The 25,175-nt window shown below is 41.4% G+C and overlaps 2 protein-coding genes across 11 annotated transcripts in view; both read right to left on the bottom strand.

Moving 5' to 3' along the window:
- mical3a (microtubule associated monooxygenase, calponin and LIM domain containing 3a) overlaps positions 1 to 20,624 on the bottom strand; it is an 82,348-nt gene extending 61,724 nt beyond the window's left edge. For all 4 annotated transcript variants that reach the window (XM_086109138.1, XM_086109136.1, XM_086109137.1 and 1 more), the window contains exons 1-2: positions 20,567 to 20,624; positions 2,098 to 2,252 (exon numbers count right to left, since the gene is read on the bottom strand). The gene's annotated coding sequence lies outside the window, so the exon portion shown is untranslated. The remainder of the gene's footprint in view (positions 1 to 2,097; positions 2,253 to 20,566) is intronic.
- Positions 20,625 to 22,455: 1,831 nt separating this feature from the next.
- The window catches only part of LOC147205947 (UPF0606 protein KIAA1549), a 31,368-nt gene continuing 28,648 nt past the window's right edge, over positions 22,456 to 25,175 (bottom strand). For all 7 annotated transcript variants that reach the window (XM_086109140.1, XM_086109142.1, XM_086109143.1 and 4 more), the window contains one exon: positions 22,456 to 23,698. In XM_086109140.1, coding sequence (XP_085965266.1) covers positions 23,516 to 23,698 — 183 coding nt within the window. In that variant the 3' untranslated portion in view covers positions 22,456 to 23,515. The remainder of the gene's footprint in view (positions 23,699 to 25,175) is intronic.

The following is a 25,175-nucleotide window of genomic DNA, read 5'->3' as shown; positions in this document are numbered from 1 at the left end:
AACTTTCATGATTCTTGCTAAACTCTGGAACAATATTTCAAATTCTCATATGTAATAAATAAGAGACATATTGTAAGCATTTTCATGTTACCAAACCCTCATTTCAGTAAATTCAACAACAGCTGATCAAACCGTTATTCTTCACTTCTTTAGATGGCTTCACAGTCATAACAACCCTCCAAGGGAAATGATAACTGCAATGTGGCTTGCAACAAATGTGTTGCAAGCATGCAACAAAAAAATGTGTTTAACAACCCTGTTCTAAAATGTATTAGTGGCTTGACTTTTCTTGACAAGTACTGCATACAAAGTACTGCACGCGACTTGCTTTTTATTTGTTATAGTCAAACTGGGTGGGTGGGTGGATGGATGGATGGATGGTGGTGTATTTGGCTGATATTTAAAAGAATTTTTTTTTTATGTATTTACTTTCTCAACTTTTAAAAGTCATTATTGCAAAATAAAAGAGCAATTGCTTGTTTTTATCCTCCATAATGTAATTTCTGGTTCTTACAAAACGACAATCACACAAGATTTCACATGTCATTTATTCAAGCTGCAACTTTTTAAGACCGGTTGTACAGGACCGGTTTGTTCAAACAACCAAAAAAAAGGAGCCCAAACATTTGCTAGCATCGCAGGGTAAGTTGACTAACAAAGGGTAAGAGGGAATGCTTATGAAGCGGCGCCGCTGCATGATGACGTCACTTCAAGGCGACTCTAGAGCTGTGCATTTTAAGAATGCCGACTCGACAATACAATCCTCTATTATATCATCATTTTGACGTGTGAGGTTTGGATTAACTCTGTTGCTACACTGATTTGGCTTCCAAGATGGTAATGCAACAACAGTCGCCTTTTATGACACCATCCGTGGGTGTCCCTGGGAGGCGCGACCAATCAAACCATGCTGACTTCCAACTGTTACAGTCATGTCACTGACTCGGGTGCAAAAAAACACAAACAACAACAAGTGATTGAGATATCCCTAATTATAACATCCTTTCAAAAGATGGACAGTATGTGCTGCTGTCTGTCCATCCGTCCCTCCGTGCAACAAAACCCTTAAATTACAGTCTGACTTCTACAGCACCACAACTCAATGCAAATATGAAAAGAAAAGTAACAACGAAATGTAATATATGTACTAATCAATTCTGACAGAGACATGGGATAAACTTGTTCAGTATGTCAAGCTCTTCCATTCTAATTCGCAGACTTACTTAACGAAATGTCTGCTAATGTATGTAAGGTATGCATCTAATATGGGCCATCTTTCTCTTGACTACAGCTGGATCAAATGTTCAGTCATTCAACAAAGGAAATGTGCACGTTTGTGAATGCAACCTACAGTATGAGGTGAGCGGGTACTTCTGAAGGCTTGGTTTCAGAACCAAATGCCCTAACATATACAATAAATACAACTACAGTACATCCAATTATCAGCTACAAATGACAGCCAAAGAACGTGGACAAAATAATGAAACTTGTTATTATTGTGTGAATGTCCAGCCCCTAGATTATGTGCACATTCGGAATGTGACATAATCCATGTCTTTAACATTGATTTACACAGAAACATAAATTTAGCAACTCCTCTGTGTGGATGTAGTTTAGAGTGGTGCACAACTACCAACTACAATCAGACAATTAAAAAATGCATGTATAGCATATTATCGAACCAGCAATGACTCATGCGTCAAGTCATTGGCCAAATTATAATTAGGCAATTAACCCATTCACAAATGGAGCATGTGTCACTAAAGCAGATCTAACGTGAATAACACCGCAGCAGCCACCCAATGTGTTACATGAGCTAAGAAGCCTGTGCTGTGCCTGTCCGGTCTCAAAACGACCGAAAGCCAACAGTACGTTCGCTCCAATCATCACTGCAGCTCTGTGACTTTCATTTATGTGATGTCAATTTGTATCTCGGGCCAGTGTCCTTGTGTTGTTTGTCCGGTTTAGGGAAATAAACAGAGCGTGACGTTGGCAAACGTGTGAAGAGGTGCAGTTCGCGGTTCCGAAGGAACCATGAAGAATGTCGTGAACGTGCAACCAATGTCAGGCTTTCTAGTGAGGAACAGCCGCGCTTACCTGCAACACTTGTGTATTTATAATCCAATCGTTCGTAGCGACAAAGAGGCCATGTTCGGTCGTTGGTCCAGATTCCCTCTCAGAACGCCAAAGTGAGTGGATAAGGTCGGAGGAGGCCAGGAGACGCAGCCACAGTCGCAGAGGAGCAGGCGCAACTTGAAACGGAGGGAAATCGGGCCAAACCATCAGAGTGGCAGGCAGGGGTGACGGATTAAGGATATAAATAACAACACATCAACAAACTATTGAATGATACTCGACTAAATTGTGATGAAAATTTGAGGTTGCAATTTCATCAAAATACAAGGAACGCTCACATTCTTCCCTTGACATTTGAAAGGCAAAAGGCAGAATCTAAAACTCCTTCCGCCGGAGCAAACCAATACGTGAAAACACTGTCTAATCCCATTGGTCCATTGCAACATGACGCAAACACTGCTCAGAGTCAGCGTGACATATTAAAGCAATACTGAAGTCCGAGGTATCAGGCGATGGAAGAAACGTATAATTGTATAATTATAATAATAATGCGATTGCCGGTGACAGTGCATCTGAATCGTGAATAATTAATCAAAACGCTGTCTCCTATATCTTAGTTGTGTCTCCAATGTATATCTTTAATTGTACGTTCCCCTCGATGAATTCTTGGGCAGAAGTCCAAAAGCCGTATGGTGGTTTGCTAACAATGCACAGTCGGTTGTGGTTGTCGAGTTGCTGTTGCTAAAGTGTAAAAAACACTGAGATTACAACCTGGGAAAATTGCATGTTTCAAACAATCACTTTTAAATAGCATTATAGCAATGCATGGTTTGGAAAACAGTAGCATGAGTCAGCTTCCCACAGCCTGAAATATGCATCATTGATTCAGTTTGTCCTACTGTAATATCAGCCATCCCAAGACCTACACTCATGTTCCTGAAAATACTGCACACATCAGTAGCCCAGAAATCCAAACAGTAAACTCAGATGGCATTTAAAGCTATAAAGATTATCTTTATAAGTGTGCTGACTGTTTCAGAGGAAAGGTCAATGGCACGTAGTTTCATTCGAAGCAGCCTCACTCAGGGGTGTCACACCATGGAGGATGTGGGCGGGGTTGGACTGGCATTTCAATATTATTATGATTAATCCCAAAACTAGTAACAATGTCATGTAACAGCTGTGATGTGATGCCGTCACTGCAGCAAGGGGGGGCATGTGACATTCGCAACCTGAGCCCTGAGGCACTGTGATGTCATTTTGAGTCAACACTAGGTGGCAAAATGTCCGCCCCCTAGGATGGATAAAATTTTGTGGCTTATTCTGCTTAATTCATTTTCCACAAATGCAATATTCATCAGAATGCCTTACAGCATGACTTAGATTTGTTCTTGTTTCTACTGTTCGGGGCTTTCTACCGTCTTTGTTACCAATTTGTTTTACTGTTTATTGTATATGTTAAATTGCTCCATGTACAGCACTTTGTATGCAGCGATGGGTGTTCGAAAGTGCTCTATAAATACAATTGAGTCGAGTTGAGTTGAGAATGCCGTGTTAAGACGAGTGGGGGCTTGAAGAACATATCACTGTCAGGATTTTTTTTTTATTTTACTGTATATAAGTTTCACTTTTTCAATTTAAACTTTTCCATGGTTTTCTAATTTGTTAAGATGCTCTTGCATGTCAAGATTAATCATTGCAGAACCTCAAGGACATTTTGTCTTCATCTTGATGCTCTATTTAGGTCTGCTAATTAAACAAATCCCAGGGGGCTTCTGGATGTGTAAAAAGAGACCTTAAAAGGGAAGGGAATTAATGATGCAGTAAGGAATGTATGTTTCAGTTCCAAGGTTCATTCTTCATTTGGAAGTCATGATTTATTTTTCTCTGCCTTTCGCCCAGACTCATCTGATAGGCTCCAGCGAACAGGATTTGTGTTATAGAAAATTGATTGATGGATAATAATAAGATTTATGGACTACAAATTGCCAGTAAATGTATTTGGTGATTTATGCCTGACTTCTCACCTAACTACCTACAAATTAACCCATACCCTCATATTGATCTGAATAATTTTATACTCTCTCTCTCTCTTTCTCTCTCTCTCACACACACACACACACACACACACACACACACACGCAAGCAAACTGTTATTTGGCCACCGTCTCTGCCACCGTTTCTGCCACCGTCCGTCGTCCATGAAAGTACTTCCGAAATAAAGATTGACAAAGAAGTTGTAATTTGTTGTACCCAGTCAGACTGATTTGTATCGGTCAAAGTTTGCAGCTTTTCATTCGCAAATATGATGGTAATTCTGTAAAAGTATTAATGCAATAATTCGTATTCAACATTATGACCTCAGTCTGTTAAACACCTTGTAATGGCCGATAATTTTTCTATCTATGGTTAAAAGGCCTGGTTCAAGCCACTATGAACACAGACGTTTCAGTCAACCCAAGCGTAAAAAGCCAACACGCACTCACAAACACATCCATTGTCAATTGATGTCAGTCCGCCCATCCATCTAGCCATACATCCATCTTCTCTTCATGGTGGCAGCAGTTTAAGCAGGGAGCCTCCCAGCGGGAGTGCCCTCCAGCACCCGCTCCAAAGAGGGTGGGTACCCCAAACTGCTGTATGATACACAAACAAGACTCGCTCCCCCACCTAAAGGCGTAAGGAGGCTAACTGCTCATCAAATAGGGTTAACTCCAATGAACAGAAACTGAGCCATTAAAAATGGCCACACCTGTTTTGTGCCTCTCACCAGAGGCAACTTAAGAGTCATCTGAAGGGGACTGGTACCAGAACCCATGCCATGCGTTGAGATGAGGCCAACTATATCTTGTGGGAACCACTTGTAAGGGGGACCAATGCTACCACTTCAGGCTGCCCACAATCGGGCTCCATGGATGCAGTGACCCGCATTCGGGCCGAATATTTCAGACTACGACAGAGCTGTTCCTAAATGGTGGCATTTTGCCCCTAAAATTTGATACAGTGTAAGCAGATTTTCCATCTACTTGCGCATTAGAAACTTGCTGATTTTTAACAATTTGTCTCGAATATATTTTATTGCTGACAAACTCCTACACCACACGTCAGCCCATTTATCAGTAATACAGTAAAAATCCGTGGAACTGTGAACATTTACACCAGTGTGCGTCCCTAAAATTTCAATATAGGAACTATTGTGTTCCTAGTAAAAAAGTTAGTCTGGAGCCCTGTACTAAAGCATTGTGACAAAGACGATGTAGAAAAACCATTAAAGGTACATGTTGTTTTATCAAAGGAAGGATGAATAGCTTAAATGTCAAGATTGTAATAGTTTTTGAGGACTTCACAATAGACTGCAAGAGCCACATTATGAAACCACCCCCTAACTGCACTAAACACAACCAGCTTTCCACCATGCCAGTCATTGTTTGTCATCAGCCTTTCACTGATGATTTGTGGAAGGTGAATGAAGCATGCAGACAAAAGCTTGTCAAGGCAAGGTGAGGCTGGCTGAACACACAACAAAGGATTCAACGTGATGTCATTCCGGAAATCTTCACTGGCATCTGTCAGGTCACGTTACCAAATACTCATGACATTGGCCTTTGTCTATATCGACAGATGAGAGTGGTGAATAACATTTAGTACTTACAATTCTGTCGAGTAGCCCTAAAAATATTCCTGATTGGATTTGAGCCTCCTCCTATTTTCCTCCCTTTCCCCTTTTCTTTTGATGTCTTCCTCCTTCTTCCTTCCTCTTCTCACCACCACAAGATGCTGCCTGGACCGGTGCTCGTTGTCATGGTGACCAAACTGGGAGGTGATAAACACGTGACTGGATATCCCTGTATGCTGATTGGTCACATGCAAAGAGTGCATTGAGGCAAGAAGAGGACGGGGGTGATGATGTCACACACCCACTAGTTCACATATGGGAGGGATCCTCCTTGGTCTGCATGAAAGAACACAGACACAATAGGTGTTTTTTGTTGTTGTTTTTCAGGGCGGAGATGCTTTTGAAAACTCAAATAGAGCTACTGGATGGTCAGGGATAATTCCATTTGACTGACTGACTTAGTGGCATGCTGGCTGCTTTGAGTCACTTCTAATAGCTCATCTCACATGTCAGGTTTGCTAAAATACAATCTACTCATAGCTCTCAGCTCATGAATCTCTCCACACTGCCATGACCCAAAGGGAGAAACAACCTGACTGCTACAAAACCTATACATCAGCATCCTTGTTATGGTGATCTATAATCTGGCCAACTACAATTTAGTCATCATCCACAGGGGTGGCGGGGAGCTATTTATAGTGCCGTACAAACTATGCATTTTTCACTACTTTTCCTCTTTGGTACAGTGAAAATTAATATATATGTAATATAATATAATATAATATACACTATGGATTTGTTCAAGTAACAGTGTTTACATTCCTTTTTTGATTGTTGAGTTATGTGTTCTTCTTTTACTAAATTACAGGATATGACACCAAATCTCAGTCTTGAACAGCAATGTTGTATATGTATTAATTTACCAATATGTTTGATGGTATTGAAGCACAGTTTGCAGTGGTGTACAACAGATCAGTTGTTAGAACAAATTCCTGGTTTGTTTGCAGGATTTAGTTAAAAGAAATGTCATGAATTTCCACAAAACTTTGTTACAGGATTACGACACTGGCCAAGGATCGTGCAATTTTTTCGTTGGCGGCATTGTTGGTCATCAGAGATTAATTTAAAAACATTTATTATTGTGCTTTTTTTCACAGTGGTCTACAACTGCACTGCATCATACTGTGTTGTAGAGAATGCAGATGAATGCATGGAATGCAGAAGCAAGAATGGCAGCAATAACAGCAGCGCTCTGAGAGTGAGTGAACAAAAATGGTCTCCCCACACTGCTATAAATGTCTTCTGAATAGACAGGTGTGGCATTTTCCAGTCACATTCCCAGTAAATAAATGTAATCATGGCCTAAAAGTTATTTTAGTCTCGGATAGTCGAGTTGTGTTTATGTGTGTACAATAAGTATTGTTCTGTCTTGTTAATGGCTGGTCCCCGATATTGTATTAATTTGAATACTTATAAATTTTAAGTCACAGGTGTCAAAGTCAAGGCCCGGGGGCCAGATCTGACCCGCCATATCATTTTATGTGGCCAACTACCATGATGCTCGCTAAAGTCTGAACCAAAATTTCAAATTGTCATATGTAATCCATAATAACGTGGAGATATTGCAGGCATCTTCCCTTTTCCAAACCCCTTATTACATTAACGTAAACAAAGTCATGATTCTTGACTTCAGATTTCAAAACTAAGTATCCATCAGTTTGTTGTGTGCCGTGTATGTAATATGTGGAGGTGATTAAACATTGATATGGTTTCACAAAATTCACAGTCATCACGGCCCTCCAAGGGAAACCATAACTCCAATGCGGCCAGCGACAAAAATGAGTTTGACACCCCTGCTTCAAGTTAATGAAATGAAGATATTGGATTAATTCCCAAATGGGGTTGTTTAAAAAAAATAGCTTTTAATAAAACATTACATCCTTTTTGATCAGCTCAATCAGCTGTTTCAAGGTTCTACCAATAACTATTGTACAGTCATAGCTCAAGCCAGTACTATAAATTATGCAACCATATGATTCTATAGCTGTGACTGAGTACTGGTACTTACATCAATAAAACATACACTGGCCTCTCAAATGCTATGTTGTCATAAAAACCTCAGCTTCGGTTAATTAAGTTGTGTTAGCATGAATAATAAAACATCTTATTACTTGTTTGCTGGACTAACCAGCAGTTTTAGAGATACAAAGGTTACACCTATTTATTTTTTTATAGTCTTTAATGTCCTTTCATCGAACAAGCAGAATAATTTGGGCTGGAAATCCCCAGCATGTCATTTTTTTCCCCCCCAAGCTATTGTCATTGGTCCAAAGATGAGACAGATGCATTTCTCATTATTATTTGACATGCAAATTTCAATGCCATTCTCCTTCATTTGAATATGGAAATCATCTTTGCTCTGGTTGGTTGAATGCTCTATCTTGGTTATCTATGGTAAATTACCATCATGGTAGATGAGGTGGGGGAGGATGAATTTGTGAATTTTAATTGCTTTGGAAAAGTTACCCCTGGGATAACTGATTTTAGTGCAGGCACAAGTCTTGATACAACTCTTCAGGAATTTGTTTGATCGTCACTCACGGTCGAGAACGAAGCGGGGTGGAAGGTGGCCCAACTCTCTGCTTCACAGTGTAGCTCATTGATCTCTCTGGCCAACTTTACACTATCCACCCATGGAGGTCTGCCAGCAGTTCTTTTCAACGTAATTTATGCGTGTCAACCTCCCGCCGGACTCGAGCAAATCCATTTCTTCTTCCGCCACGTAAAGGACAGTCAGAGCGCCCCTCACACACTCCATTTAGAGCAGGGGTGTCCCAACTTTTTGGACGATCAACCAGCCTCCCGCGATGGATCCATTACCGCGCACGCGCACGCACATACACACACACACACACACACACACACACACACACACACACACACTCCACGATGAGCAACAGCCTGACACAGAGGCATGTGACACATTTTTGCAGCCTGTTAACTATCGTAGCTCACACGTACCGTTTTAAAGTGCTTCCCTCGGCCCTCGAGATTCCTATTCTTTGCCCGTGCCCTCGGTGAATTGTACACGAATGAGAATAATGATAAAAGATATAGCGCAACAGCTCTGATCACAAGCTGCAATTGCAGGCTGCCGAGCGCTAACAACTTCCGGTGACGCAGGTCACGCGCCACTGTAGGTCAAAGATTTATCTGCTTTATTTTATCATACTTTTTGTGAGAATGAGACTGATAGGATGATTAGGATGCAGTGTACATTAACACAAAAAATATATTACTAACATGCACAAATACACACAAATGGTTGTTTGTTTGTTTTTCTCTTCCTCACCCCTCGCGATCGACTTGGGACCAGTCCGCGATCGACCGGTCGATCACGATCGACATAATGGGCACCCCTGATTTAGAGGGAATGAGAGGAGCCGCTTTGATTTCTGGTGAATCAAGTCGGCGGTATTCATGGAGACAATGGCACAAACCACTCCTTTTTTTTTCTTCTTCTTTTTTTTTGAATGAATAGGCGCAGTCAGATTTGCACGTATCAAGAAAATAGTGTTTTGCATCACTCCATCATGATTAAGTCATGCTTGTGTGAATCTGTGGTTAAGATCAGTTTCGTTGCACTTTGGTACAATAAACATCTTGCACACGGAAAAAGGGGTGTGGATTTGGTCAAGGACTCAAAGGGGCAGAGGGAGTAGTGGAGTGAGGCTATATTCAAATGTCAACTGCCATTAACCTACCCTAATCCACAAATTAATTTAGTGAAGTCTTAGTTATGAAAACAGGTCAAATTACACTCCATTGACGAGGTGGACTCAGCGTTTCTGCACATGCCACACTTAGTGATGCACTGACACACTGAAGGTCACATCGAGAAGACAGGCTTTTTACTTCCATCAGGCACCACAAGCTTTAGGATGTGATGGATGAGTACAGTGGTGTTCTTAAGTGATCTCATCATGTTCATGGTTGGCCGTCATTAGATGTCATGGGCCAGTGGAGAGACAAAGTGCACTGGAGGACAGCAACAGCATCAACTCTGGCATCACTTTGCATGACTGCACCCAAAACATTGACTCGCCATACTAATACATTATTCTCATCCAAAAGCCTTAACCTCCTGACTACCATTAGTTCAAATTTGTCCTCTGTAGAGGACATTTGTGAACCTAAATATCTCCCACCCAGTGCATCCAATCGCATTAACTCCTTTTGTTACTCTAAAGAGGACATTCAGTGCTTTCCAATGATACCAAATTTGTAGGGGTTAGAAAAAGTAAGAAAATGGCTTCCCTTAGTGCAAGCACTTTTTATGGGAAGAGGAAAAGAAATACTTTTTATCAAACACATTTTGTCTTGAAATGCTGTTGATATTTTATTTGTAAGACTCTTATGAACACGTTGGGTTGTTTTAAGTGTATTTGAGCCTAGTATTCAAGTGTTTAAAAAATGTAGTGGAATTTCAAAAAATTCTTTTGGAGTAGTCCAATTACTTTACATAGATTGGGGAATTTCAAAATAAATGTGATTGGACAACATTTTTTTTCCTGGTAGTCAGGAGGATATCAAAATGGCTGCCCGGACAAAGCTAACAATGCTTAGTTTTGACTGACTCATGCACAATAGCCCCAACTCCGGTCGTGCAAGGGAATATTTTGTGACTATTCAAATGAACACTGTAGGCCTTATTTTCCTAGACAGAGAGACGTGCCCTCGACATAAAAAGTGGCACATTTTCATTTTCGTGCTGGGGCAAGTCTAGTTTACCGTGTTTGGGAATTTGCCAGACCTCGGTGGGCCGAGGACATTTTTCTTTTATACATCCTTGCCACACCTGACAATTTGATGACTGAAAATTTTCGATGAGCTGAAACCAGGTCAAAGTTGTGGTGCGGGTGATGTAACCCGATGTTGGTGAATTTAATCCTAGAGCAAGTCGGCAGACTCTGTGCTCTGCTGATATACATGGTGGATGTCAACATATTTCATAAATAAATAAACAAATAAAATACACCTGCATGCATCGAGCCCCCTGAATCATTGTAGAAATCATTTTATTGAATGAATTATTATTATCACTATCAATATCTTTAACCCTTTCTGCGACAGCGGTTACTACAGCATGTTATCAGATTCCAGGGTGCATGAAAGGTTTAAGATGTTTTTAAAAGCACCCCATACGGTTGGTTGCACAAGTGTGTGTGTCTGTGCGTGTGGATTGTGGGGTCGGGGGCTGGGGTGGGGGCAGAGAAAGGTCCACCCAATTTGCACCGGAATAGAATGCACTTTGTTGCTAGACTTGCGCTGGGCACGAAAATAAGGCCCGATACCTCTGTGTTTATAAAAGTCATCAATTTCTATTACATATCGGTATACAAATGCTTGAGCTCACAGCTGTCAAACCCCAGACCTTGAGGTATGCAAACCTGCATGTTTTAGATGTTTTCCTGTTCCAACACACCTGATTCAAATGATCAGTGTTGCTATTAGGCTTCTCAGAGCTTGATGATGATCTGATCATTTGAATCAGGTGTCTTGGAGGAGGGAAACATCTAAAACATGCAGGATAGTGGCCCTAGAGGACCAGAGTTGAACACCTGTGCAGTTTAGCTAGTACGCAACTTCATGTTGTGGCCACTAATTTCTTATAAATATTTAAGCATACTACAGACATTGCAGAAAAAAAAATCCCACCACAGCCATAACAACATACAGTATATCCTGGTAAAAAGGCACAATAGACTGATTAATCAGCACACAAGCAGGACGGATTTTGAAGACTTTTTAAAAAGGAGTACGAAATGCCTCCCTCCAGTCAAGTCATCTTAAAAAGGCTCTTCCCGGAAAAACAAAGTAATACTTTATAAAACACAAATCCAGCCAGTGCTGTAAGGTAAGTGTTTAATTTCCTACAGAATGACAAGCACTAACCCTATGCAAATCACAACCAAATCAGGGATAGTGGAGTGCTCCAGAAATGCTTTAGAAGAGTCCAGAGCATTGGCAGTGTAGGTAATATAAAATTAGTAGACAGAAGTCACTTTGTGTCCACCAAAAGAGGCCATGATAGGGAGAGCAGACATAAGAGCAAAGTCTATTAAAATGGAAAAGATAAACAGCTGTCCAGTTTTATTGTATTTGCTTGGCTTGTCATTGGCTTTCGTTTGAGTGTAGTGTCGACATGTGATATATTGAAATCATTTCTGAAGTGTGGGTGTGGTAACTGTGTAACATCACATCTGATGAAGACATTGTTCTCAATAGGGATGAATTGGAAATTCATCCAGCAAAAATTTGGGGCAGAAAATGGCCCAAAGTGCATTTTCATTTTCATTCTGAAAGACCCATCGAAGCAAGATGGCCCAAACATTTATCTTCTTATTATAGACTGTGTGGACTGAAACAGTAAATGTGGTCAGGGTGCGGCCACACTGAAGTTCCATTTTCTGCATCCTTTAATTATTTCAGTTATTGAGTTATTGAACAGGAATGAGCAGAGGCCGCAGGATGTGCACTGCTGCAACAGGAACGGGTAGAGGCAACAGGTCGTGCGCCGTCGGAATAGGAAGCAGTGAAGGAAAGAGAACCCTTCTGGTGTGTCAGAGTCTCTATTGGGCTTCCGTCAATGGCACTTATTGGTCGGTGTGAGTCTGGAGACTGGCTCCTGTGGTTCCACCGGGATTCTGTCTCTGACTTGGACTCGCACAAGGAATTGGCCCACCTCTCTGCTCTTCCTCAAAGCAAGTTGATAACACAGGCCAACTGAGCGCAATCGTCCAAATAGGTTGCTGTTCGAAGACAAAGTAACAGTTCAGCAGGAATCAGCCCATCTCCCTGGAATAATGTTCGGGTGACGGAATGTTTGGTCCCCAGTAAAAAGGCGCACCAGTAGCCAGTGAGACTCTCACACTGATTGGAAGTGAAGAGATGGGTTGGAGCAAGTGGTGACGTCTGCGGGAAAGCGCATGGTTATTGGCCGAATGACCATCGTGTTAACCGTGGTGGAAAGGTTCTGAATAGATTCCATAACCTCCTCCAAGAGTTTCTCATGTCTGCTGAGCAGTGCTCTCTGACCGTGGAATGCTTGGGAAATTGTGTCCGAGTCTGCTGGGTCTATGTGGTGAGAACATATTGTCACATGCGGAGCAGAATGGGGACCTTTGATGGAGACAGGGCACGGAAGTGGAAGAATAAAAGTATTTCTATACAAAAATACAAAGTAACAAGAGAGTGGGGCTGGGTGCATGCAAGAAAGCTTGACAATCTAACCTTATGCCACTGATCCCATTTAGTTTAACTACTGAGAAACATCAGGCCATGCCCAATCTTGTATGACAAATAAAGGTGACAACATAATGTCATAGTAGCTGCATAGCAACTGATAACATTCAGTTATAACCAGTCACAACACTGACCAATAAGAAAAAAAAAAGCCTCAGGTCATAATCTCTGATTTAACCCCTCGTATAGATATTACACGCCTAAAAATAACATGTCCCAAGTAATAACATTTAAAGCAAGTACCCTGTGTGCTAAGTGCAAAATCCCTGTGTCATTTGTGGCCGGTAGCTGGCCAGTCGTGCTATCATCGCAGGGCGCTGCCTTGGAGCTTGGGGTAAAATTTGACTTAGAAGAGCAAGACGGGAGTGGGGGGTTGAAAGATCCAGCCAAGGCTCGCAGTGTGTCATGGTTGGCCAATGAAACGAGTGGAGGTCAGCATTGGGGAAAAGGGGCCAAAATTGGCGAGAAGTCTTCCTAGCTGCCAAGAACTCCCTCTCTGATGGCTGTGTAAGCTTGCTCATTACTTGGAAAGAAAAAGAGAGCTCACACTTAGTAGCTTATGTGTGTATCCTATCCGCCGCTGAATGGTTCGGAAAATCGGTCACTCAATGAGCCACACAGATCTTGCAATTTGAGTGACGGTGGAAGTGACGCTGTTGCTCATGTTTCACTGCGTTTGCGTTTGACCGATACACATGGGGCAAAAATTGAGGCAAATCTTCAAGTCACATGCCATTCTATCAAGCATAGCTATCCGCTCTCGGTGGCGCTGACAAAACACGCAACTATCATGTGCAGCTATTTAAATATTGTGATGTGATCTCTGGCTGGCACAAAGAGCTCTTGTAATGAACGGGAGGGCCACAAAGACAGTGAAAGCTCATCTGGTACACACACATGCTGGTCTTGCTGCATTTATATTTATGCTATGTTACATAATACCGTGGGTCTTTTGCGATGTTTGAATTGGATAAAGGAAAAAGAAATACCAAACATACAAAAAGTCTTGTAAAATCACATACCTTCCCACTGTTAGGTGAAGCAAACATAAATGTTTGAACTGATTTCCGGATTACATCAAAAGCATATGAAAGGAGAATACTGTATACACATTTTTTATATTAGATTCAGATTCAGAAAACTTTATTTATCCCCGTGGGGCAATTAGAGTTGTGTGAGAGCGGCTTATTATAGAGACAGTCAGAGCAAAGGAAAAACATAGGATGAGAGTAGGGCTGTAGGCTTAGCACTTGAGGTCTTGAGGTAGTGGTTCCAGCAACAAAACAGTATTGCACATCGAGCAGTATTGCACAGTGAAAAAAGTTTTATTATTATGAGAGAACAAGGGTTCGAGTGGTTAGCACGTCGACCTCACAGTGCAGAGGTACCGGGTTTGATCCCAGCTCCCTTGTGAGGATAAAGCGGATCGGAAAATGGATGGATGGATGATGAGAGAACAAATGTGAATTTATCCAGCTTTGGTCTGCTTTTTATGTTGTTGAAAATGTGTTGATGTCCTTCATCACACTCATCACAATCAGTGAGTACGATTAATTATGAAAAGGAAACACACACGGCTTCTTGCACTTCAGTTCACAAACTGTAATGGAAATGTAATGCGCCACACAATGCACTCTGGGAACTGAGTGGATATAGTTTTGTCCAAATTGTACCATAAACTTACATTTTTCAGACGGCTTTAGTGTTAAATTAGTTTCTCAGTTAACAGATATTCAATGTCTTTGATACATTAAAATGACAATTTTTTTCACTTTTTTTCTATTTAGGCTGTATCAGAGCATTATAGAATGGGTTTCACATCAAATGCTGGAGACTGTTTGGAACGATACCCAGACCACATTTTGCATGAAGTCTTGCATGACCAAGTGCTATTGGGCTACAGAGTAGATTGTTTGCTATTCACACACCTTACTGAGCTACCACCAAGGAGGGTAATAAACTTGAGTTTGATTATAATGACCTAAACGGTCATATCTTGCTCAAGGACACTTCAACATGGTCCCAATGGCTGGGGACCAAACCCTCAACCTCAAGGTGGAGACAGAACCACTCTACCACTGAGCCATGCTAACCTCGAAGGCGCTGTTGGATGACATGGGGAGCATGGCAGACAGAGGGTGATCACGTTCATATTCAGAGATTATTACTATTTATTTTTTTTGAGCACAGGGACACTCAAGTATTTGGAAGACTAAGATGTGAAGCAAACAGGCACGCAGGTTTTGTGCGCAGTGGGAGTCAACCATGTTTAGTATGAATATAAAGATATTGTACATTTTTGTGTCACTGATGATGTAGTGGTACACTCGCCGGTCTAGTGTGTGGGCAGCGTGAGATCGGTTCCCACTCAGTGACAATGTGAATGGTTGTTTGTCTCTATATGTGCCCTATGACTGACTGGCGACCAGTCAGTTCAGGGTGTAGTCTGCCTTCTGCATGAAGTCAGCTGGGACAGGCTCCAGCAGCTCCCACAACACTATTCAAGATAAATTGTGTTGAAAATGAATGAATGGATGATCCATTCATTCATTCATTCATTTTCCGACCCGCTTTATCCTCACCAGGGTCGCGGGGGGTGCTGGGGCCTATCCCAGCTGTCTTCGGGCGGTAGGCGGGGGACACCCTGAACCGGTTGCCAGCCAATCGCAGGGTACACAGAAACGAACAACCATTCACGCTCACACTCACACCTAGGGACAATTTGGAGTGTTCAATCAGCCTGTCATGCATGTTTTTGGAATGTGGGAGGAAACCGGAGGACTCAGACAAAACCCATGCAAGCACGGGGAGAACATGCAAACTCCACACAGGAAGGCCGGAGCTGGAATTGAACCTGGTACCGCTGCACTGTGAAGTGGACGTGCTAACCACTCGACTACTGGGCCGCCTGGATGATACATCTTTGCTGAAAACCTTGCGTTTGAATTACAGAATGCGTCATCTTGAATGGAAGCAACATAACACATTGTTATGAAACCATTTAAGTTATCACGCACTGTTGAATAAGAAACAGACCAACCAAAAATGCAGCAATTCTCTGACAGTAGTAGACGAGAAAATCACGTCAGGGTGAAGCTATTTTAGTCATTCCAGTTTGGAACAATGATCTCAGTGAAGTGAAGAGGCCTTTTATGGTGTGTGTCATGTCTGCTTTGCTTCTTTTCCTGATGAGCTCCTGAAGCACTGAGGTTATGAAGCAATTCTTGGATGTACAGCACCTAATGCCAAATTGATTCTACCCAGGTTTTTATAATAATCAAGGACCACTAAAGCGCTGTGAAAATGTTTCCGATGAGGAAACCTCAACTAACCCATCGGTTTAACAGATTGGCTGCTGGGTTTCTTTTCTGCATAATAGTTAGCAGGCTGGTTCATGGGAAATGCCATTTGGATTGTGTTCTCTCTCCTTCCTTTGTGGAGTGCTCTGGTTTCCTCCCATCCTCCAAAGACATATTTTTTGCTTTAGTAATGTCCTCAAATACATGAACTGCTCTTCTTTAATGCCGCACATCGGCCTCTTGTATGTGGATAAAAGTCGGATATGTATGCGTGCAGGAGCGAGTGCTTGGAAGGGAGACTATGCAGGGAATCGTTCTTGAATCTGTAAAGTTGATTTTAGTAACAGTTTAGTAACATGCTGAGCAGTGTGAACGTAGCGATAGCTATATAGATCGTGTGTGTGTGTGTGTGTGTGTGTGTGCGCGCGTGTACATTATGAACACGACAGCATTATAAAAAGATGGAGTCGATCACTGAATACCGACAGAAGGCCCAGGTCCAAAACATAGTGCTCGCCATTACGCCTTCTGAGGTTTACTCTTTGACACATTCTTCATAAAAATGAACGTAGCTTGCTATCACTGATATGTTATGAACAAAACACAGTCAATTGATTAAAATTGTCAGTTATTGTCATATGATAAAATGGGATGAATACAAAAGTAAATCACACAAAGAATCTGAATCTTTTTTTTTTCTTCAAAAAAGCAATCGGTATTACATTGAATCAAAATTGTCAATTGCTCACACCCACGACACGGAAGAAGATGAGGGATGCATTAATACTGTAATTATGTTTCCCACAGGAAATGATTCAAGCACAAAAACAACTTCGCTTATTGCTTCATACAAATAATCTAACCAGGGATGCTCCTCACTAAGAGCAACAACAACACCAGTAAGAACAAACGCTCCACCCATGTGAGCATATTCCTAAATTATCCATCCATCTAACATTCTCTGTAGTGCTTGTCTGGTGGCTGGAGTCAATCCCACTGTGGACTGATCTCCCATCAATTGCCGCATGAATATAAACAGCATATTCATTGGGACTTGATTTCATGCCAGCTGAAAGAAAGTCAATGTGATGCAACTGCAATTTGATTGAATTACACTACCAATGTCCCAAACCTCCACAATGAAGCAATAGCCATCCATCTTCATTTGCATTTGTCCTAATTAGGGTGGTGGGTGTGCTGGAGCTTTGTCTATGACCTCACACATTTGTTATTCTTCATCTTGATGAAAAGTTAGTTATCCTTTGTACAAAGATATCCTTTGTAAAGGAAGCAAATGGTGTGACAGTGTAGCCCGACAGGTGATTAAACAAAGAAAATTGATTAACAAAATAACACAAATGGCTTGGAATCCTCATTCTGTTCTATTCCATTGCGTTCCCTCTCTCAGTTCGAAGTGGCGATCATCAGTCAGATGAAACCGACTCTAGTGGGTCTATCACCGCCCTTTAGGTCCCTTATTGCGGTTTGTGTGACATTGAGTCAGTCTTGCCAATTTCTTGAAAATCAGCATACTTGTTTTGCCTCCAGTAGAAGTTACAGTGCACATGTCTGGATGTAAACCAGAGGAATGACACCACCATCGCCGTCAGCATGTATTTATCATCCACCGTGGGGTGGAGCAAGTTGAGTAAGTAAGGATATAAGTGGGGTGTGATTAAACGGATGACAGTGGACTGTGGACGTCAGCTTATTTTCATCCGAAATGTGGCTCCACAAGGTCTGCTGCAGGCTGCTATCACTGATGCAATGTAACTTGGAAATGTACAGTACAGTCGGACACAGGGATCAGAGGATTGCTGAGGAAGAAAGAAAAAACAAACCGGACCACATACCGGGTGTCCAGCCAAGACTTTAAAACATAACCGAGAAAATGAGATTCCCACAATCAAAGAGGGAGATGGTCCATAGCTCACAGGGTTCAGTCGGAAATGATTCCACTTTTCTCCTGCTGTGAACTGCCAATGTTCAGCTTTGCCCGTCCGTCAGGTGAGGAGTGCTCTTATGACAATGCTGGACAGTTTGGACACTACTGCGAGCTGAACCACAATAATAAACATTGTTACATAAATATATTTCTGACAGTGTCACTCAAAATGCAACATTGGTCATTATTTAATAATCCATTTGTAGAAGATGGTCATCGACCGTGGTTACAAAGTGAAGGTTTGAAAATCCGCCGACAATTGTAACATAAAGACATCCGAACAAAGTTCTCTTAAATCAATCATGTTTCTTTAACAGAGAGATGAAACCAAGAAGAAAGAAGCCACATACAGAATAATAGCCGTGCCTTGAAATAAACTACACTACTGTATGTTTTTGTTTTCGTGGCTGATGTTTGTCGAACTGTACAGAGAGGTTCCCAATCTTGATGCAGTTTGTCTACTATTTGTCTTAGGAGATCACTTTTGACAACCACAGAAAAGAGATAGTGAGCAAGGACTTGCGCCTGTGATCTTTCGCAAATTCTTCTGAAAGTCTCCATATTCTGTTTCAATTCATGCACAGTGTCTGTCTATCAAGTTCAACAAAGAACCAAATCAGCTCATTACCACCTGATAAACGGGATCATGTTGTACTCAAAAAAGACCATCAGACAAAACAGCCTCCCGTAGAGTTAATCCGCTGAACAAGTCATCATCATAGTTAAACAGGATTATTTGCCCAGCCGAAGGGTTTGCATCAGAAAAAAACATTTGGTGTCAAATGGTGGCTATTTAAATTCCGACTCAAGAGTTATCTGTGTACATGGCGCTCTCTCGCTCTCTCTCTCTGTGTGAGCATGTTCACTGGCTCACTGAGACGACAGCAAGATGAGGGCTGGCAGCAGCTGACAATCAGTCGGGAGTCATTGAGTGAAGTCAGAGCAGAGGGCAGCTGCCCAGCAACCGGGCCCTCTGTTGTGAATGACAGCCATTCATCCCCCTCCCCTTGTCTGACTCCAACATCACATGAACTTAGCCTCCTACTCAGCAGAGCCGAGTACAATCTCACACTGTGCCCCCTGACACAGAGTGTGTGGCGAAGAGGAGGGATGGAGATAACTTGTACCGTGACCTTGAGGATGGCAAGTGGACACAAAAGGGGAGAGTAACGGTTGTTTGACATGATGCATGACAATATGCTTTTCGGTTCTGAGTGTTGAAGTGAAGCAGGATTCAGTGGGGAACACCCATACAGATTTTTAAGCATCTCAATACTGCTTTAATCGGGGTGCACACAATGACAAACACAGAGGACAACACACATCGTGACATCTCTGCACACACATGCCCAAAACAGATTTCAAACCAGCTGCTGCATGGTGACAGCGGGCATCCAGACTGCCCGAAAAATACAAAGAAGAAAGGGCAGGACAGTTTTAATCACCCCTACCACAGATAGCAAAAAACAAACAAAAAAATCCTGGAAAAGATTCATGTCTTATACAGTAGTTGCCACAAGATGGCCAAGAACCATTACTTTCCTATTAGACAGGGCTATGCGTTGCCTAAATGAAGCTTCTCCCTTTACTTCAAAATAGTTCCTTCGCACCAAGATGGCTCCAAAGCAATCATTTTATTTCAGATAAAGTTCTAGCATGAGCACAAACACAGCAAATGTTCTATTTTTCAGCACATATGAGCATAGTTGACCCCCGCCGTCAAGCTATTCAAGGGCAGGAGTGTCCAATATGTCAATCGCAAACGGCCGGTAGCCCGCAGACAGTTGCCAAGTTGATCTCGAGGTGTGGTGCATAGAAAACATCTGACTAGCATAACGGGTGATGCCAAGTACAAGATGAGTGTGATGAGTGATGTGCTTTCCCAGAAGAGCATCTTCTCCTGTTCTAAAACGGGAACCCATCCAGTGGCAGCCGGCCAGCAGCTGGATACTGCTGAGTGTGGCCGAAGATGCTGCAGTGGCTCCTTTGACTCAACAGCACAAAAACTAAACTGACATTTAGCCTCCACTGTAGCATTGTGTATTGCTGTGAGTTGTCAGCAATAGTAATAGAATATAATACAAGAATGCCAGCCATTGCAAATATAATATCAGAAGTCCAACATGCACATTCATCAAAGTGGAAGCCGTTTGGATTTCTTGTCAGGACAAATAAAGACAACCAAGAATGGCATATTTTGGATTGCCATGTTAACAAAAAAAACAACCAAACATTCCTGTTAAGGCAGCTTTAAAATCATTTCCTATCGCATTCATAAACTCCATTGATAAGTAACTGACACACACACGATGAATCTCTACTTACAATGCTGGATTGTTGCTTGTCTGTTGACAAAAGCAAGAGCTGCTGAACTCTCGGCAGGACTTCACACTATGTAAATTCCTTCCTCCCTCCCCAAGCTTCCTGCTCCAAGGTCAGTGGCTGGAAATGCTTATTGGACTCCTCCTTCCCACAGTAGACAACCACTAATGTCCTGGTCCTCCACCCTCTCTCCACCTCTCATTGGCCGGCCACCCAGGCTCTAATGACCATCATGATCCAGATTAACCCTCAAGTGTGTTTTTGTTGTGTCCCAGTATGAAAGAACTGGAGACCACAAATGGGATTAACCAAGGAGTCAGGGGTTGCTTGGTTTCAACTCGAGAAAAAAAAAAAAAGCACATAAATGTCACAACTGAGAAAGTTTAGAGTTGTTAACTAAAAGGAGGATCCAATTCTTTGTTGTGCTCATATTTACCACAAAACACAAGAGGAGATAAATCTATGTGGTCTTCACCTCCACTGTAATCCCTTGAGACTGGGCCCAGTCTGACACAGTCAAGAGGAGACAGGGGTTAAATAGCTTCGAAAAGGAGAGAGTGTAGACAGAGAGTTGCAGACGCAAATAAATTATTTGACATAATATGTATATAAAGATCATTGAAATTAATTTCCGTGCACGTCATAAAATCGGGGAAAAAAATCTTTTTTGGAGGCTTGACATGACGTTCACAGCATGGCCCCTTGCAGAGTGGAGTTGGCTGGGATTTGCAGTGTTTAGTTGCATCACTCAGTGGATTTATAGATCTTCTAATGCGATTACAGGGAAGAAGCGTCTGATGGGATGAAATACAATTTGAAACGTGCAGAGAACATACACTTCAACAACATGAGGGCACGCAAATGCAGTTTATCAAATTAATATTACATATATATATATATATATATATATATATATTCTTTTTTTATTTCACATATCAACATGTAGTCGCCATACAGTACATACATAGTAAGTGACCAAAATTTATCAACTGAAGTGTCCTTGATTTATGTTACATCATCAGAAGAAAAATGGAGCAGTCACTTTTTAGGATCGGCTTCCCCACCGTGGCCATTTGTGGTAATTACAGTAACTGGAAGTCATATGACGTCATGCTTTCTTTGTTATTGTCATCGTGTATTTCAGCGGACTAAAATTATCTGACATTTTTGTTTATGGTTAAAAAAAATCGGTATCGACTATTTTTGTGGTGATGAGCATTTCAAAACACAATTTTGGGGATGTTCGTGTGTGTATTTTGAGAGTCACGCATTGGTACGATAACATCTACCACAAGGAGACAGCGAAGAATGGTTGCGGTAGGACCGTAACCGAAGTACACACGCAAAATAATATACAGTTGAAATAAATACATTAGTTATGCATTAATAAATACAATAAAATAAAAGACAGCAGATAGAGACAGAGCACGAGGTACTGAAAATAGAGGTCAAAATGAAACTGCCTCAGTCTACACACACATATGGATGGATGTTTGGGCAGATTTTCCCATCCAAAATCAGCAAAGGCCCAATTACAAGTGTCTCTAAAGTTGATTCCACGCGATTATCGTCTGGTAGGTTGAGTGGGGGTTTTTTTCTATTTTGGTCCAGGCCAAATATATCCTCGTAATTGTCCAAATCAAATTATGAACGATGTACCTTTTCAAAATGTGTTATTAGCCTGCCGAAAATTCAGGAATTGCTTTTTAAACCCTAATCAATGTTTCAGAGAAAAGTACAGAAAATCTTTGTTTTCTTCGTTGTTTATTATTTATTGTTATTTGTTTTTGCAGGTCTAAGTCTGGTACATGTGTCAATGCACCCTCCGACCGTTTTATGTTCCTTATGGTTGAGTACAGCACACACTATAAGAGCAGGAAGAAAACATACAGCACTTTTTACTGTTTTGCTTTATTTAAATAGAACAAAATTTCAGGTCCGACATAATCTTGATGTGTAAGGGAAATAAACCAGTATTCCAACCTGTTTATGGTGCACACAAAACAAGGCAAGACCAATTTTTTAAAAATCCTTAAAAGCACATAAGCATGACATGAATTATAAATACAGTACCCTGTGTTTAAATGCCATTAAAAAAAATCAAATACTGCAGGAAATAAAGATGGTGATTTAATTAACGCATTGCAGGCCTGTGTAACCTCCATCAACTGCGATCAACCACTATTTTCTTGTTTTCTTCTTTCTTTTTTTTTTTTTAATAAATCCACCAGACCTGAGCGTTACCAAGTAGTCTAGTCGTCATTCAGTGCAGCAAAACACAAGCCAAGCACTGAGCACATGTATGACGTGTTGCCAAGTAAATATACTTTCTTCCGTTTGATCTACATTTGAAAATGGATGATTTCAAGGCATTTCAAAGCTTCACATCTCTAATCACAATTACTAAAACATACAAAACTTGAAGGACTCGAATGCAAATAGTCCAAAAAGGTCCAGGAGTAACAGCTCTGACTAATTCTGTGTCAGGTAAGCGAAATAGGTAGCATCATGGGTTGATGGTATGTAAAGTATTATAGACTCCTTTGAGACTGGACTGATTTGCTGGCTGTGAACTGCGACTTCACTATGGAGCCAGATCAACGTCTACAAAGTGTGAAGGCAAAGCATGGCTCAGATGAGATGGAGGTTAACCAGTTCTTTAAAACAATGTGTGCATGAAAATCACCACACTGAATACCTAAATCTAATGTGGATGTGAATGCCAAATCTCATACTGTTCGTCACGTAAATAACACTGTCCCATAGTGACATACTGGAGGTGATTTCATTCTCAAAACACCCCCTGGCTAATTTCAAATCTCCAAAAGACCATCCAGAAACATGAATTAGCTACCTCAATAATGACGTGTAGCAGGACAATCTCTCTGCTTTGCTTCTCGGTGGGCTTCCACAGGAAGCATTGTCACATTAGCAGGTGGGGTCAGAGCTCCCTCAGCTATGGTAACTCTGTTTCTGCGACAGGCGCAAAAGTTCCTCACGGATGGCCTTGATCAAGGAGGCGGATGACTGGGTGGGAGGGCTCGCATCCAGTGAGAGTGGAGCTGACGGGTAACCCGCCCCGGCTTCCAAGTGGGTGGGAGGAGCTGATGGCTCCCTGAGGACACTTCTGGGAACCTGCGAGATAGACGAGGAAGAAGTCAGGACAAGACAGGAAGTGTCGGATACAGTACTAAGTTGGAGCGGCTCTCAGGCGTCTTCCCATGCATTGAATAAAATGTTAGGTAGTCTAAAACAGTGTTTTTCAAACCCTGTGCCTAGGGACACAAGTGTGCCGCGAGACATTTGTCAGGTGTGCCACGGGAAAATATCCAATCTGTATCTAGGCATCTAGATGTATCTGGTCTATCACCCAGAAAGTAATCATGTAGTACCCTCCCATATCGCTAGGGGGCAGCAACAGCTAGCCAATTGCCTTGTGTTAAAACGAGAGACAAGCAAATTTGTGACGCATGAATGCAGGACGACGGTGAAACAATAAATATGAAAGATGATAAAATACATTTTTCTTTGTGTTCATTTGATTCCAATTCACGCTGTTATAACGTCATTCTTCAATGTTAAAAATGGTTATAGTAACAATACAACACGTTAATTGTTAAAATAAGCGGGGGTTTTTTCACATTTTCAGTTCGTGGTGTGCCGCGAAATTTTTTCAATGAAAGAAGTGTGCCTTGGCTCAAAAAAGTTTGAAAAACATTGGTCTAAAACATATTTGTGGTTCACCAGTCACAAATTCACTCACAGTATTTGAGTCTTTTCATGTGGAACCGAAGCAATCCCAAGCAAAATGCTGACAAACTCACCTATTTGAGCTTTTTGTGCTCTTTTTGTTTTTGTAATGAGGCACAAGATGGCGATAAAGCCCTGCCTAAATAAGAAAGTAGCACAGTAATTGCATTCAGATGTATGTTGAAGTGACTCATCTCAACTGAAAGACAAGCTTCGTGGGTTGAGTTGGAGCCAAGGCTCACCTTAGTTGTTAAAAACACAGGGAGTTTTTACCAATGCATTGTTTCAATGGCATATCACCCTGATTCAAATAACCAAAACGATCAAAACATCACCTCCACCCTCATGTGATGTACACTCGGCGAAGGTAATATTGCTGCGTTTATTATTGAAGTGCATTGCACCATACTAGCTGTCTCTAATACTTTGGTCACCCTATTTGGCTGCAATAAACGTCCGTCAGTATGAAAAGGGAGGTTTAACAGTACTGTACTATACGCTACTGCAATGTCAAACATTCTTGTAAAAAAAAAAAGAAAACATTTCAGGGAAATTCTCAGTCTAAAATAAAGTGCAGGAACCACTGAAGAGAAGTGTACAGCGTTTCTGTTTCAGCGATGAAGATATCCCAGTGAAAACAACCGAACCCACTTCAAATGACAGTTGAGAAAAGGAATTGTGAAAGGAATAATAAGGAATATCGAAACATGCAACATATACATATACTGTGTGTGTGTGTGTGTGTGTGTGTATATATATATATATATATATATTTTGTCTAATATATATATATATATATATATATATACACACACACACACACACACACACACACACACACACACACACACACACCTGTATA

This window comes from Hippocampus guttulatus, chromosome 4 (assembly GCF_054856545.1).
Source record: "Hippocampus guttulatus isolate MCC_2025c chromosome 4, RoL_Hgut_1.0, whole genome shotgun sequence".
Taxonomy (NCBI): Eukaryota; Metazoa; Chordata; class Actinopteri; order Syngnathiformes; family Syngnathidae; genus Hippocampus; species Hippocampus guttulatus.
This window is presented reverse-complemented; position numbering and strand designations above follow the sequence as displayed.